This window comes from Notolepis coatsorum (assembly GCF_963971535.1).
Source record: "Notolepis coatsorum genome assembly, chromosome: 14".
Classification (NCBI taxonomy): Eukaryota; Metazoa; Chordata; class Actinopteri; order Aulopiformes; family Paralepididae; genus Notolepis; species Notolepis coatsorum.
In genome coordinates, this window is record NC_140178.1 from 63,938,779 (window position 1) to 63,953,611 (window position 14,833).

General features: G+C 41.7%; 1 protein-coding gene across 1 annotated transcript in view; it reads left to right on the forward strand.

Moving 5' to 3' along the window:
• The first annotated feature begins 615 nt into the window (after positions 1-615).
• LOC311240242 (metalloproteinase inhibitor 2-like) overlaps positions 616-14,833 on the forward strand; it is a 90,688-nt gene continuing 76,470 nt past the window's right edge. The window contains exon 1 of the mRNA XM_084328791.1: positions 616-1,071. Within this exon, the coding sequence (XP_084184917.1) occupies positions 942-1,071 (130 nt within the window). The 5' untranslated portion in view covers positions 616-941. The remainder of the gene's footprint in view (positions 1,072-14,833) is intronic.

Genomic DNA, 14,833 nt, shown 5'->3' on the forward strand with positions numbered 1-14,833 from the left:
GGGTAGCTTACTCCAGGGGAATCGCCGACAGATTGAATCTATTAACTTTAAGGGGATGATGTCACCTCTCTCCACTTCTCCTCTCACTCTCCTTCTTTCTCCTCTTTTATGTTAGTATGTTCACGTGTTGTGTCTTGGGCTTCTTATTGCTACTGAAGTTGTGCTTACGTAACACACAAAGCTAAAAGCTCTCACTCCATCGACCTCAAAGTGAAATGGACCTCACTGTAAACATGGGGGCTGTTCGACTGAAATTCCAACCAGCTAGACAGTGGAAATGACAGCCAACTTGTGTGTTATTGTGCAATTCAGAACTGAATAAATAGGCTAATTAAGATATTATTAAACATTTGAATCACATGGCAAAACAAAACAAGAAAGATGTTACACTTCAGTGTTGACTTATGAAAGTAAAGCAAATTACCTGTTGAATCCGAAGAGGTGATGTCTTGAATTTACTAATTAAATTAGTGTAGCCAGCTACTAGCCACAGCCCACAGTGTTGTGTTTTTTCTGTATAAATGTAGTAGTGCTGGGGGTGAGTCATCCATAGCCTACTAGCTCCTCTCATTCATTTACAGAATGCTGTAGCCTACTGGCTAGTCCATAGGGGAGGAGCTCACTGGCAGTCTGCAATAAAATGTCCGTCAGTATAAAATGCGACCGTCAATAGAGGAAAACAGATTTCAAGGAGGTGTCTGTCTACAGCCTTGAACGGGAATAATGACCACATTGTAATGCGTTGTGCGTACTTTGACAAGTGGACCTCCTCTGATGTTTTCCGTACAGTTTGACTTCACGACTCTTCAATTCTTTTGAAACTGCGACATTTTTGTCTTATTGATCTGTAGCCGGGCTTCATAGTCTTGGCTGTGGGCTGTTATTTGTTTGAGGTTTTTTTCCCCCACCCCAGATTATAACAGACAAATTTATTTTCTAAAATGACTTGGACGGTTAGCAGTTGCTTTGTCACCCTGGCCATCCTGTTCCTTTGGCGGGTTGAAGAAATAGCAGAGGCTTGCAGCTGCTCCCCTGCGCATCCTCAACAGGCGTTTTGCAACGCAGACGTTGGTAAGTCAACACATTGATTCTGCAACATTTATGACTATTTTAGGATCACGTATGGTATGGCCTTCATCACCTATTGGCACAGCATCTTTAATACAAGTTGAAATAATTAATTAACATAGGCCATTATGCTACTTCTGGTGTCGAAAATATAGATCTAGAAACTATGCAAAATTGTCAAAAATCATCATCCCTTTATTTTGAGAGGCTTATATTATAGGATACGGCTATTAACGGGTTAGTTGGCTAATTCTAGTTAGTAATTAGTAATAATAGTAATGGTATTACATACTAAGGGGGGTAAGGGTTTATCTCCCTCTCTCTCACACACACACACACACGCACACACACACACACACACACACACACACGCCAGCCTCATCTAGAGATCATGGTACCATTTTGGCGACTCATCAGCCAACTGTTTATTTACCAGGATTAAAAAGGAAAGAAAAGAATAACGTTTCAGAGGGGTCAGCAAAAGGGTGTCACTCTCATCAACCCACTCCTTATCTCAAACAAACTTCTGCGGTTGATTCCATCCGGTTTGTCCTATATAAATATAACTATTTGGGTTTTCCCACAAGCCTATGATGATACTGTAGTTGACTTTTCTTTCTTCTTCTTACACTTAAGTTTCAAAAGTTTCATAATCACAGACTAAGAAATACACAACAGAAATGGCGTTGGAATTATATGGTACTCTGTTTTCAGGTCAATGAGCACTGCAAGAGGGTGGTCTGTAGGAGTCGGTATAGGAGCAATAGATCCACTACACTGTTGATAAGAAGCAGGGATATATTGGAGGAGACAGAAACCCATCTAAACTTAGGCCCCGTTTAGACGGAAACGCTAGCAGGTGAATCCGCAAAAATATTTTTTCGGATGTGCCTTTCGTTTATACGGAAACGGCGTTTTTACGGGGTGAAACCGCAAAAAAGTGAGACTACCTTCCAGGGTGGAATTCCTAGAAACGCAAAAGCTTTGCGCTCTCGTCTAAACTGTTAAAACGTATAAATATGATAAAACGATGACGAAAGGGTTGTCACGGCTCTGGTCGCGCGTACTGCTTACGTCACAGGTAGCAGGTATGCGCCAGTAGCCGAGACGTAAACAAAGCAAGTATGTCTGACTTATATCAACGGAGATCACCTGAAGGCTACATTGGCAGTACTTTTAAATACACAAGAATATGTCCCGCGGCGTGAGTGGACCCACTGTCTGTGAGTGACTCTGCTTTGGTGCAATCACATTCCCCATCCACAGTCTGCGAATCAGAGGCAGAGTAGGGCGGGTCTTCACAGCACGTCATGTGACATATGCGCCAATCGTGTGACAGTGGGAGATGCTTCCAGCTGCAGCTCCGGAGACCAGCGCTTACAAGCCCCGCACATACAAGCCCGCACATAGCAACCCCTCGCTTCCATTGGCTGATTTTGGTCACGTGATTTGGGTCCCACCCAATGGCTGAAGTTCTGCAGACGCCTCTCTGATTGGTTGGGCTCCATTTCTGCAGCCCCCTCTTTGATTGGTTGAGCGAAGCCCCTCTCTGATTGGTTTAGCTCGCCATGCGGTAAAATGCGGATGTTAATGTTATCATCTCAAGAAGATACAAATAAATATACTACCAGATTCGCGTTTATAACGTTATTTCGCGTGACTTCGCGGTTTATTCATAACGTTATGCACATTTCACAACACAGCCAGCTGTCAGAAACTGTACATTGTAACGTTATATGTTTATTCACGTAACGTTATTTCACGTGACGCGTTCAACTTGTTTACACTCCCCACTTACTGAAACTGTACCATGACGCACTCCCCACTTAACCCAGTTAATGCCTTAACTAGACAGTTAACAATATAACATTTAGATTAATTAACCCAGTTAATGCCTTAACTAGACAGTTAACAATATAACATTTAGATTAACACAGTTAATGCCTAACTAGACAGTTAACAATATAACATTTAGATAGAGAGGCTGGTGGTCAAGTCAAGAGTTTTATTTGTCACAAGTTGTTTATTTGCATACACGTTTATGGGACAGTTTTCTACACCTGACTGAACGGTCTGGGGACAAATGATTAAGGTGGGGTTACAATGATATCAAGGATGAATATGAAAAAGGGGATCTGATCTGATGGTACTTGTACTTTATAATGTGTTATATATGTATGTACATGGATTTTATGTCCGGATGGTATATCTATGGAATGGTCACTGTCTCTATCACACTCTCATATGTGCATGTTTAGCCGCATACAAGTATCTAGGATACACATATTCGTATGTGTACATAATAGGTTTACACACACTCATATGCACAAGGCTAAGTTATACATGTCAGGGGCACACATACATGCACATACTCACTTATAGGAAATAGGCATACACACACCTACATATACACATAGTTGAGGTATAGGCTCTCACTGACACATATGGGGGATATACATGTACATAGGAGACACACACATACGTAGCTGAGACGCACATATATATGCACACCTGAGATATACACTCACATAGGGGGCGGAGGCACACATGGATACGAGACACACACAAGAGATAGGAGTACAGTCGCATACCTGGAAGATGCACACACACACACATGTGAGGCATGTACACATGCTTACATACACAGCCCTCACCCAACCCACCCAACCCCACCCCACCAACCTCCTCCAATGTACAGTTTCTACGCCAAATGTATATACACTCCTTTTCTGGACACTTTTGTATCACAAACAGTACTGTATTTGCAAATCTGATATGTCATAAATGTATAGATGTAGCAGTACTGTCTATCTGTATGTCATGTATGTCATATATGTTATGATGAATTGAAAATGGGGGACCCTGATGTAAACAAGATGAAAGTCTTTCTCTGGTCTGCATCCCCTTAACAATTGTATGTATTGAGATGTACTGTACTGTACCCATTCTGCAATCTGTTAATAAACTTTTCAATCAATTCAATCAATCAATCAATACACGTACCCACATACATATGTTGGAGACACACATGCATGCATGCTATCATGCACACCTACATGTGTCTGGGACGCTTTCTCTCACATGCAATATGGAGAAGGGTGGCATCCCGATAGAGGATGCAGCACATACCTGCTCGCAGGTAGATCGGTCTACATGCAAAGTATATATATCAGGGATGTATACGCACAATGTATAGTATAGTATTTTTCTTTTTTTCGTAAGTCTTTTTTATTTTCCATGTCAGTTGTACCCATTCTGCAATCTGTTAATAAACTTTTCAATCAATCAATCAATCAATTCAATCAATCAATCAATCAATACACGTACCCACATACATATGTTGGAGACACACATGCATGCATGCTATCATGCACACCTACATGTGTCTGGGACGCTTACCGAACACTGTGACCTCATTTTCTTCTTCTAAATTCATGCTATATTATGTTATTATGTTATTTGATACTATCTTGTCTAGCACAGTCTCTGGAGCGTAACAGTAAGAAGCATTTTGTATGAAAGTATTCTGTACTTCTGTATGACAACTATTAAAGAACTTGAACTTGAACTTGAGTTGTTAATGTATTTGTATGAGTCCTTTACATGTTTTGTATGTTCTTACAAAAAAGAAAAAGGCAAATCTTGGAAGTTGCATATGGTGATGTGGAAAGAGATGTTTTGAATATTGGAGAGATTTGTGCAAAAAATATCAAAAAAAAAAAAAAAATTAAATGCGGGTGGTCGTGCCCGCAAAGATGTGCATAATACAATAGTAATAACATATAATAGAATCCAATAGAACGACATTGTGCAATAAAACAAGTAAACAGAGTAGGGCATATCGGTATATGTACATAAGTTATTTACAGAGCATGGTAGGACATGCTAGGTCCTGTGGTAGTGCAATATTAGCTACGGATGAGGCACTGGGTCTTTATGTACATGCTATATTGGTGGTCAATGTCACTTCGGATTGCTACGACACATCTCTACTGCTTGTGACAGGCTGTGGTGCGTTCCAGACTTTACTCCTGTTGGGAAACTATAGCGATGGTCTGTGCTCACCACACTTTTCTTCGGCCTCCCCGCAGCGAGCCGTCGTCGACCCCCGAGCTTCATTTTACGACGGGCAACAGAGGTGGGTTGAGCCGCTATACTTGGCCCAGCACGGTTAGCGACTCGCCTGAGTGCGTGTGCACGTTTTGATGCATGGCTGATACCAGAGCGGCCGAAGGTGTGTAGCGCTGACAGCAGCTTGGAGGGATTCCCCTTCAGCTGATTGAAGGTCTTTATCATGGCTTTATCATCACCACCCTCTGTAGAGCCTCTTGCTCTGCCTTTGTGCAGCTGGATAACCACACAGACTTCACACAGACTGTCTGTACAATACTGCTGTAGGCCTATAATACTTATGTAAATAAGTAAGGCAATTGAAATATATCTGCAGTACAGCTCAATACACACAATTGTTAAGGGGATGCAGACCAGAGAAAGACTTCCGTCTTGTTTACATCAGGGTCCCCCATTTTCAATTCATCATAAATGTACAGTTCCCTCCCCCTTGTATATATTTACTGTATGTCACAAATGTAACAGTACTGCATGGTCTGCATCCCCTTAACAATTGTGTGTATTGAGCTGTACTGCATTCTGCAATCTGTTAATAAAGTTTTCAATCAATCAATCAATCAATCAATCAATCAATCAATCAATCAATCAATCGGTCACTGTACCCATTCTGCAATCTGTTAATAAAGTTTTCAATCAATCAATCAATCAATCAATCAATCAATCGGTCAGGTCACGTGTACCCATTCTACAATCTGTTAATAAAGTTTTCAATCAATCAATCAGGGCCTGTGGTCACGTGTACCCATTCGGCAATCTGTTAATAAAGTTTTCAATCAATCAATCAATCTGTTAATAAAGTTTTCAATCAATCAATCAATGAATCAATGAATCAATGAATGAATGAATCAATCAATCAATCAATCCCGCAGTGCAACGTGACCCAAATCATACGGCAATCTGTTAATAAAGTTTTCAATCAATCAATCAATCAATCCCGCAGTGCAACGTGACCCAAAATCACGTGACCAAAATCAGCCAATGGAAGCGAGGGGTTGCTATGTGCGGGCTTGTATGTGCGGGGCTTGTAAGCGCTGGTCTCCGGAGCTGCAGCTGGGTACTATTGGACAGTGGGGCTCCGTCGTCTCGAGTCGTTACAGCGTCGTCTGCACGCAGAATTCCATCCCAAAACGCTCGTCTAAACGTAAAATTAAAAGTGAAACCGCAAGATGACTTTTGCGGTTTCTGTTCACAAAACGCTCGTCTAAACGGGGCCTTAGTTTACCCTCTTTTATACAGTTAACTCACACTGATATACAGGGCAGATCATTTTATTTGGAAAATACAATTAACCCTAGCTGATATACATGGCACATATTTCTATTTGGTCAATACTAGGGGTGTAACGGTACACAAAAACCACGGTTTGGTATACCTAGGTTTTGATGTCAAGGTTCGGTACGGGTTTTCGTTAAGTGGGGGAAAGTTTGGCTTTCCATGTTCCACTCAGGGGTGATGTAGTGTGCAGTAACTAATTGTACTTGTAGGGCTGTCAATATATTCTATTGAAGAGAAGAGGTCTTAAAACCGAGCCCTGGGGGACACCCGTCCGCAGGGGGCGGGTGGCCGACAGGGTCCCTCTCCATGACACTTGGTAGGAGCGGTCATTGACACAAAGAGGAAGAGGAGCAGAGAGAGAGAGAGAGAGAGAGAGAGAGAGAGAGAGAGAGTAATGTACTGTAGAGTTTCTCTTGCTCTGCCCATTTTAGACCAGTATAGATAACCAATTCTAAGGACCTCCTAAATTCAGGAAAATTCAGATCATGACAAACCGCAGCTCAGTCTATGGTTGAGGTACATCCTGTGTGGCTCTGAAAGCCTCCTAAATTGCATTTCCATAGTACCTCCTTCTCAATGGCCAAAGATATAATATTTTCCCGCTTATTTTACCTGCTACAAAACTCTGCTTGTTGCTGCCTTCAACACAGGCCTTATGGTAACGAGAATCCCAACAGTGACTGGCTTGTCTAAATGGGGGGTTTGCTAAGGATATTTTTTCTTGTTTGTGAGCTGGCTGAGCCTGTGTTGAGGATACAGAAGCTGATTTATTCCAAGGTTTCTCTTTACCATAGGATTCCATGGCGCTGGAAGGTAAAGCCATACTGTGTTAGAGATCGCTGTGAAGGCACTTAATTTTCACCAGTTCCTTTTTTTTTTTTTTTTTTATGGTTAGTGCTTCTCAAACTTGAGAAATAAAGACAGCGTTTTGAATCAGTTTAAAGATCCACAGGGCAAATTTAAGGATGCTTTAACACAGTATTCTTGTTGGCTTACCCATTGGTTTTATCCAGTTGTTGTTCATTTTGACATGTGCCTCAAAATGACTTAATTTTTTAAATTAGAATGGTGTGTATATTCCCTTTTCTCTGACCATCCCATTGCAAAGCATGAGAGGTAGTATTTGGACCATAATGACCGATGTTGCCTCATAGTGTAAGGGCATCTAAGGATCTAAGAGAGATGTAATGGTATCTCTCCTCCAATGTATTTATATCCAACTGAAATGCCACTTCAACCCCAATTATACAGTCCTGAGCAACTCACGAGATGTATAGTAACTGGAATCTATCTTGTCAAAACAGACTCACTCCATCATGGAAAAGGATGGAATAGAAGCAAATAAACGTCTTCCCTCATAAATCTAAAATCCCTCCCCTGGGTGTTCTGCTTGCGGCTGTGGAATGCCGGTCATATGTTATCCTCGTTACGCATTTGCCCCCATTTGCTTCGTAATGCTTAGTTGGAGGGGTGTGTGTTTGTGTGTGTGTGTGTGTGTGTGTGTGTGTGTGTGTGTGTGTGCAGCTTTGGAAAGAAATAGTGCAAATCATTTGGGAACTGGAAAGTAGGGCTGAATCTAGCCTGATATGCGGTGTTAAGACAGCCCTGCAAGCTGTGAAAACAAAGTAGACGCTAAAACCAGATCACCATTCTTTTTTTGGGCCCAAATAGACTTTTTTTGTGCCTCAGTACTCTGTTCTCAGGCTTTGTACTGATGTATCTTGATGCTACAGTGAGGGCTGGTGTTCACTAGTCTTACTATCCTGCAGGTATACAGTCAAATTCACAGTCTCACTGAAATTACAAGACCGTCGTCACTTGGCAGCTGGGTGGCGCAGCGGACATTGCGCTCGTCACCAACACAAGAGACACCCGGTTCGACTCCGGCTGTCGGCGTTGCCTCCGGCTTGGTCCGGCCGTCATACTAACTCAATTGGCAGAGTTAGCGGGTGGAAGTCGATGGGTGGTAATCTGGACGTTGTGGACAGCGACTCCTACAGGTCGGTTGGGGGACGCCTGCACGCGTCCATGCTTTCTACAACAGAGTTCGGCGATTTGCGAATCTGATTGGCCACTTGCCCATTTCCGTGTCGAACAACCTGGCATTCTATCGCCATGCTCTAAGACAAACTCTAACCATAACCAACTTCGAAAGAGTGCCTAAGCTTAACCGTCGAAAGAATCTATCGCCATGCTCTAAGACAAACTCTAACCTTAACCAACTTCGAAAGAGCGCCTAAGCTTAACCAGTGTAGACACTTGCGGTCCCACGATTGGGCGTACATGTCATATGACCAGAAATGAATCGCCGAACTCCGTTGTAGAAAGCATACAAGCCGCCTGCACAGCTGAGACAGGAAAATGGCGGGGTGTGAGCCTCCCACACGTTACACCTCGCCAAATGAGAGTCCGCGCTGGCAGGTGAAAAGATGTGACAGGCTGCCTCCACATGTATCGGAGGGGACATGTAATGCAAGGCTTCTATCCTCCCTACAACCGACCAGTGGGGGGCATATGCGAGCAACGTTCAAGACAGGGGAGGGGAGAATTGGCACGGCTAAATTGGGATGAAAGAAAAATAGAAAAAGAGGAGAAAAAGTGGATCAAAAAAAGAAAGACCGTCGTCACTTGTATCACCATTAACACATTGGGCGCCAGACCCGAGATATCCTGGGTTAACTCGCCAGCGGTTGAGCGCCAGACCCGAGATTTCTCGGGTTTTGATCCTTTGATCTTTTCCCTCTGATCCCCGTTCTAAATCATCATCCGGATCATTCTAGCCGTCCCTGGCTCGTTTGTATATGAATTGCAATGCCGATCGACTATCACCAGGTGGCAGTATCGTCTGTGTCTGAACTGGAATGGCTTGGTGTTGATACACGGCCTCCTTTTTATCTAATTTTTAATTTTTTTGGCCCCTCCTCCTGCTTGAACAGAAATTCACATTGATTGCCTCGGAATTCCATTGCCTAAGCGTATTTTACCATCGAAATGTGTATAGACATATACACTGGTAATCGTGATGGCGATGCGATCACTTGGAATTATTCTTTTTGGAATACCTTCTGGCTAAGGTAAGGTACATTCAATGTCTATTTTACCGAATCTGAAACGTGTTTTTCTAACGATCACAGTTCTGTGTTTCACCGGATGTAAAACATGCTCTGCAAACATGCTCTGCAAACATGATCACAGTTTTGAGTTAAAACGACCCTGCTGTATATATGTTATATATACCTTTGATTTGGGAGTATTTGGGGGTTCAGGGAATCAACCAGAACGATTCGGGCTTATTGCACATAATGCATTTTATCTCACGAATCACGATCTATGAAAAAAGAATGGATTATCTTGGAAATGCGCGATGTTTAGCGTGTAATAAACTACAAACTACAGTGTGTAGAAACAAACAATTTTTTCCATGTTGCACGACAAGTAATTGATTGATTGATTGAAAACTTTATTAACAGATTGCAGAATGGGTACAGTACAGTACAGCTCAATACATACAATTGTTAAGGGGATGCAGACCAGAGAAAGACTTTCGTCTTGTTTACATCAGGGTCCCCCATTTTCAATTCATCATAACATATATGACACACAAGACATACAGATAGACAGTACTGCTACATCTATACATTTATGACTAGGGCTGACCTTCAAAGCTTTTTTTGGCAATCGAAGCGATTTTAATTCGAAGCTTCGAGAAAAAAATAAAAAAAAATAAAAATTAATTATAATAATAATTTTCTTTTTTATCTTATGTTGTGGGACTTGTACAGCACTTTGGTAAACTTTGTTGTTTTTAAATGTGCTCTATAAATAAAGTGGATTGGATTAATTAATTAAGTAGCCCCTTTCGTGACTGTGACGCAGCCAACAAGGTTTCACTCGGCTGTGTGATTTAATTCAAGGTGGATCGCTGTTGTCATTTGAACAACTTCAGATTTCATGGGAACTACCAATCCCCCAAATCAAGAATGTTTAAGATGAATGAAGTAAGATTTTGATTATTTGAAATATGGCCTGTGTAGACTAAACTATGCACAGAATTATATCAGTCTACAACAGGGGTGCCCAACCTTTTTTGAACCAAGATCTACTTTTTTATTTACCACCTAGCCCGAGAGCTACCAGCCAAAATTGTATATTGTAAGCCGTCATTTGAGGCTTTATAAAAGCAGCATAATGAACACAAATCTGTCAGTGCAGAGTCCGACCTCATCTTAAATAACAAACAGCATTGCTTGTTGTAGTTAACAAGGAGAGGAAGAGTTGATTTAGCAAAATTCCCTTTTTTTTCTTCTTTTTTTTAACACTTTAATCGCCATGGGTTAAATTAATAATTTACCATCCCTCGCCAGCTCTATTTGTCTATGGAGAAGTTCCCCTTCTTTGCAGGGCTATAACTTTTTAAATTCGATTGCTAAATTGCCATTATTATGGCCCATTCAATGTCCTATATGTATTGTTCAGGGTGTAGCAACGTTAAACTTTTTCATTCACATATTCATACTAAAATATGGTCTAAAGTATAAGTATGTTTTTATCGTTTTCTGCAGCTTTCTTCAGAACGTGATTTATAGCCCTAAATGCATTATATTGATGATCAAATACAGTTTGGTAGGAATCTGTGCGAGATAAAAAATTTCAACTGGACGTGGTTCTAGAAGTTTCTACGCATCATCTGATGATGACCAGATGGGCGGGGGATCGTTTATAATTCCGTGGGCAGCGTTAGATGATTCATCCAGAGTGGGTCATATGTTCATCAGATCAGTTAGTATAGAAGACGTTAGAAAATAACTAGAGCTGGGCATAGATAATTTTTTTTAATCTAGATTAATCTACCTGCAATCCTGGAATGAATCTAGATTAAAATGGCTAAAAAAAAAAAAAAAAAAAAGTCTGCCGAAGGTAGGCCTGCCACGATAACACATTTTGCTGGGCGATTAATTGCCCCCGAAAATATCGCGATAAGCGATATTATTGCGACCGGTTAGAGAATTTTTTTTGAGAAATTTATTTCCCAAAACTTTTATTTTGAAGCCCACCGCTCCGTCTTTTCCGGTTTTAGACTTTTATTTTGAAGCCCACCGACCGGACCGGAAGTATTGTTGCGATTATCCTAAGCAGAACATATGAGCCGACAACATGTCTCGTCCGGTTGTTTTTGAGCTAATAACAAATGTTGAGATTGTTGGTGAACAACTAACTTTAGGTTAGTTTTAACGTTAGCTACTAACGTTAGATGCAGCTACTACAGGCAATCAACGATGAGGAGGAAGCGTCAAAGCAGTATATAATAGAATAGCTGTGGTGCGTAGGCACTGCAGCACGACTCGAAACTACCGGAGTGTTATAATAAATTAATTCATGTTTAACTTGTCCCCGTGTCCAGTCCTTTGACCAGCCCCACCCGTTCATTGTAAACAATGATGCATGTAATTGTATTAACGTTATTCTGTGTTGTACTTGTAGCTATGCTATACGTTGTATTTCGTTTGTTAGCTAATGTTGTTAGCATGGAATGAGAATCAAAGCTCTATCTTTCATCTTTATTTAGCAGTCCAGTTTCTCCGGGCAGTAGCGAGTAACTACTTGGGTCTAAAAATAGCTAACGTTACACTACAAATAATGCTACTTGGTTAAAAGGAGCCACACTATTGAGAAATGTAGTTAAGCTGTGGCGTTGCCCCACGGGGCTCCCGTGCTGTACTCTAGTAACGTCAGCGACCCGCCTCCCAACACGGACAGTGACTGACAAGCGGCACTGGTTCCGCCTCATTAAAACAAACGCGCAAATAGCAATTAATCGCGCCCGTCAAAATCATTGCATTCATTTTAATTATCGCAGCAATTAATCGATTTATTGCTTATCGCGGCAGGCCTAGCCGAAGGCGTTCAAAATAGGTGTGTTCTACCCAAATAATGACCAGAGGAGGAGATTTATCCTCTCCTCTTCATCTGAGGAGTCACTAGCTGTTCTATCTCCTTGTTCAATAGCATGAACATGTCTCTTCTTTTTGTAATTTCCAGTGTTTCTTTTAAAACCAGATTTATCGTAATTTTCTGTGCCCTTCCTTTGATGCCATTAACATTGTTACACTGATATTGACAGCTCTCTCCAGTGTCAAATCACTCTTTGTCAGTAGTTTCTTCTGTGAACCGTCATTTCTTAATCCACACACAAACCTGTCTCTCAATGTGTCTTTTAGTGAATCTCTAAATTCACAATGCTGCTGACTGGTTGCTCACACACAGACTGCTGCAGAAGCAGGTTTCTCAACAAATTCAGTGCAAGCTCAGTGTAACAGTTCCATGAATGAATGAATGAATGAAAACGTTATTTAACAGATTGCAGAATGGGTACAATACAGTACGGCTCAATACATACAATTGTTAAGGGGATGCAGACCAGAGAAAGACGTTTGTCTTGTTTACATCAGGGTCCCCCATTTTCATTTATTTGCTCCACATTGTCATTAGCCCCTTTCGTGACTGTGATGCACTGAGTGAATCCACAGTCACTTGCTCCTCAATAGGAAACCAACCTAGATTTACCATGAAGGACTGGTTCTGGCCGAACCGTTCGTTATACAAGAATCACAGAGAAATTACAAAGGTACTCACAGTTGCACAAGGGTTTCAGACAGAGATAAGGGATGGTGCGCATGCGCTGTGATCACCCAACGGCGGAAATAATGCCGTTTTGAGCAGTTTATAATTTTTTTTTTAAATGTTTATTAGCAACGCAGAGCTTTCAAACCATCCCGTATCTCTGTCCGAAACCCTTGTGCAACTGTGAGCACCTTTGAAACGTCTCTGTGATTCTTGTATAACGAACGGTTCAGCCAGAACCAGTCCTTCATGGTAAATCTAGGTTAGTTTCCTATTGAGGAGCAAGTGACTGTGGATTCACTCCGTGCATCACAGTCACGAAAGGGGCTACATTGTCATCAAACGGTCCAATATTTCCAATAACCCAAGCCATTTCTGTTGTAAACACTCCAGTCGATCCTTCCTTTAGTGTGTAAAGTGGATTTCCTCCTCTTGTAGATGTTTCCCAGTGCCGCCCGTATCAACGTGAGCTAACATGCTAACTCGCTAACGTATAATGTAAACAAAGCTTGCAACGGACTTCTTTTTTCTTGCATTGCGCAGATTCAGACGTCCTCATCGCCGAATTGTGTTATATCCTGAGGACTTCTTAACCTCACCTGTATAACAATGATTACCGGACCACTACTTTAGTTTAACACATTATTCTGACTACAGCTCCGGTAGTGCAATCACTTCCTGGTACCACAGCTGGGAACTACGGCAAGTATTTAAGGACAATACAGACCCAACGTTGAGAAAAAGATTAACGGCGTCAATTATATTATCGCGCGATACTAGTCTCGCGATAACGCAGCACGTTAACGGCGTTAACGGCCCAGCTCTAAAAATAACGCTGAATCTTACCGTGGCTTCCTCGCGCCGCTGGCAGATGAGCGTGGAACAGAATTTTTTCTATTATGGGATGGAGAAATGCCTGATCCATTTCCAGGTTGTATAATAGTATATACGTCCAAATCATGTTGTTTTTTCGAGTTATTTGCACCGATCGATGTTCACTGTGTCAATACGGAGTCTCTCTAACGATAGCGAGTGCCCGGACCACATGAGCACTACCGGTTCAAAGGTTAATTTCCGGTTGGCAATCTGCCGATCTGCCACCAGATGGCGCTCTTGAACCGCGAGAGAGTTGAGTGGAGCTTTGCAGTGTGTCTCAGGGCTCCGATCACGATCGACTGGTTGGGCACCACTGGTCTACAAGGTCCGGATTCTACATGGTCCGGCAGTGTAGACCTTGTAGACTCCACTAGAGACCAATATTATGAGTGAATGTTCATGCATTTTTAAGAAGGGCTACTTCCACAAAAAAAACAAAGAACTCACCAAAACATCTCAGTAGCACCTTATCTAAATGTTCTATTTCATATATGGAGATTCATATTTATTTATGTATTGCATGCATTTCTACATTTTATTTCCTATTTTGTTTATTCATCCCAGTATCTTTCTTTCTTATGTGTGGAATTCTACAAGGCATGTAGGTGTATATGTGTTTGAGGATGATATCCTTCAAACAGGCAATAGTGATGATATAATTTGGGCAGTGCTGAGCTGGGTTACTTTCCTCCAGTGTATTTGTCCCCCGGCCCCACCCAATGGCCCCATGCACACACACACACACACACACACACACACACACACACACACACACACACACACACACACAGTCACACACACAAAAAAATCAAAGTAAAAAATAAAAATGAAAATCGAAAAGCGAGAGACTAAACCTAACGCT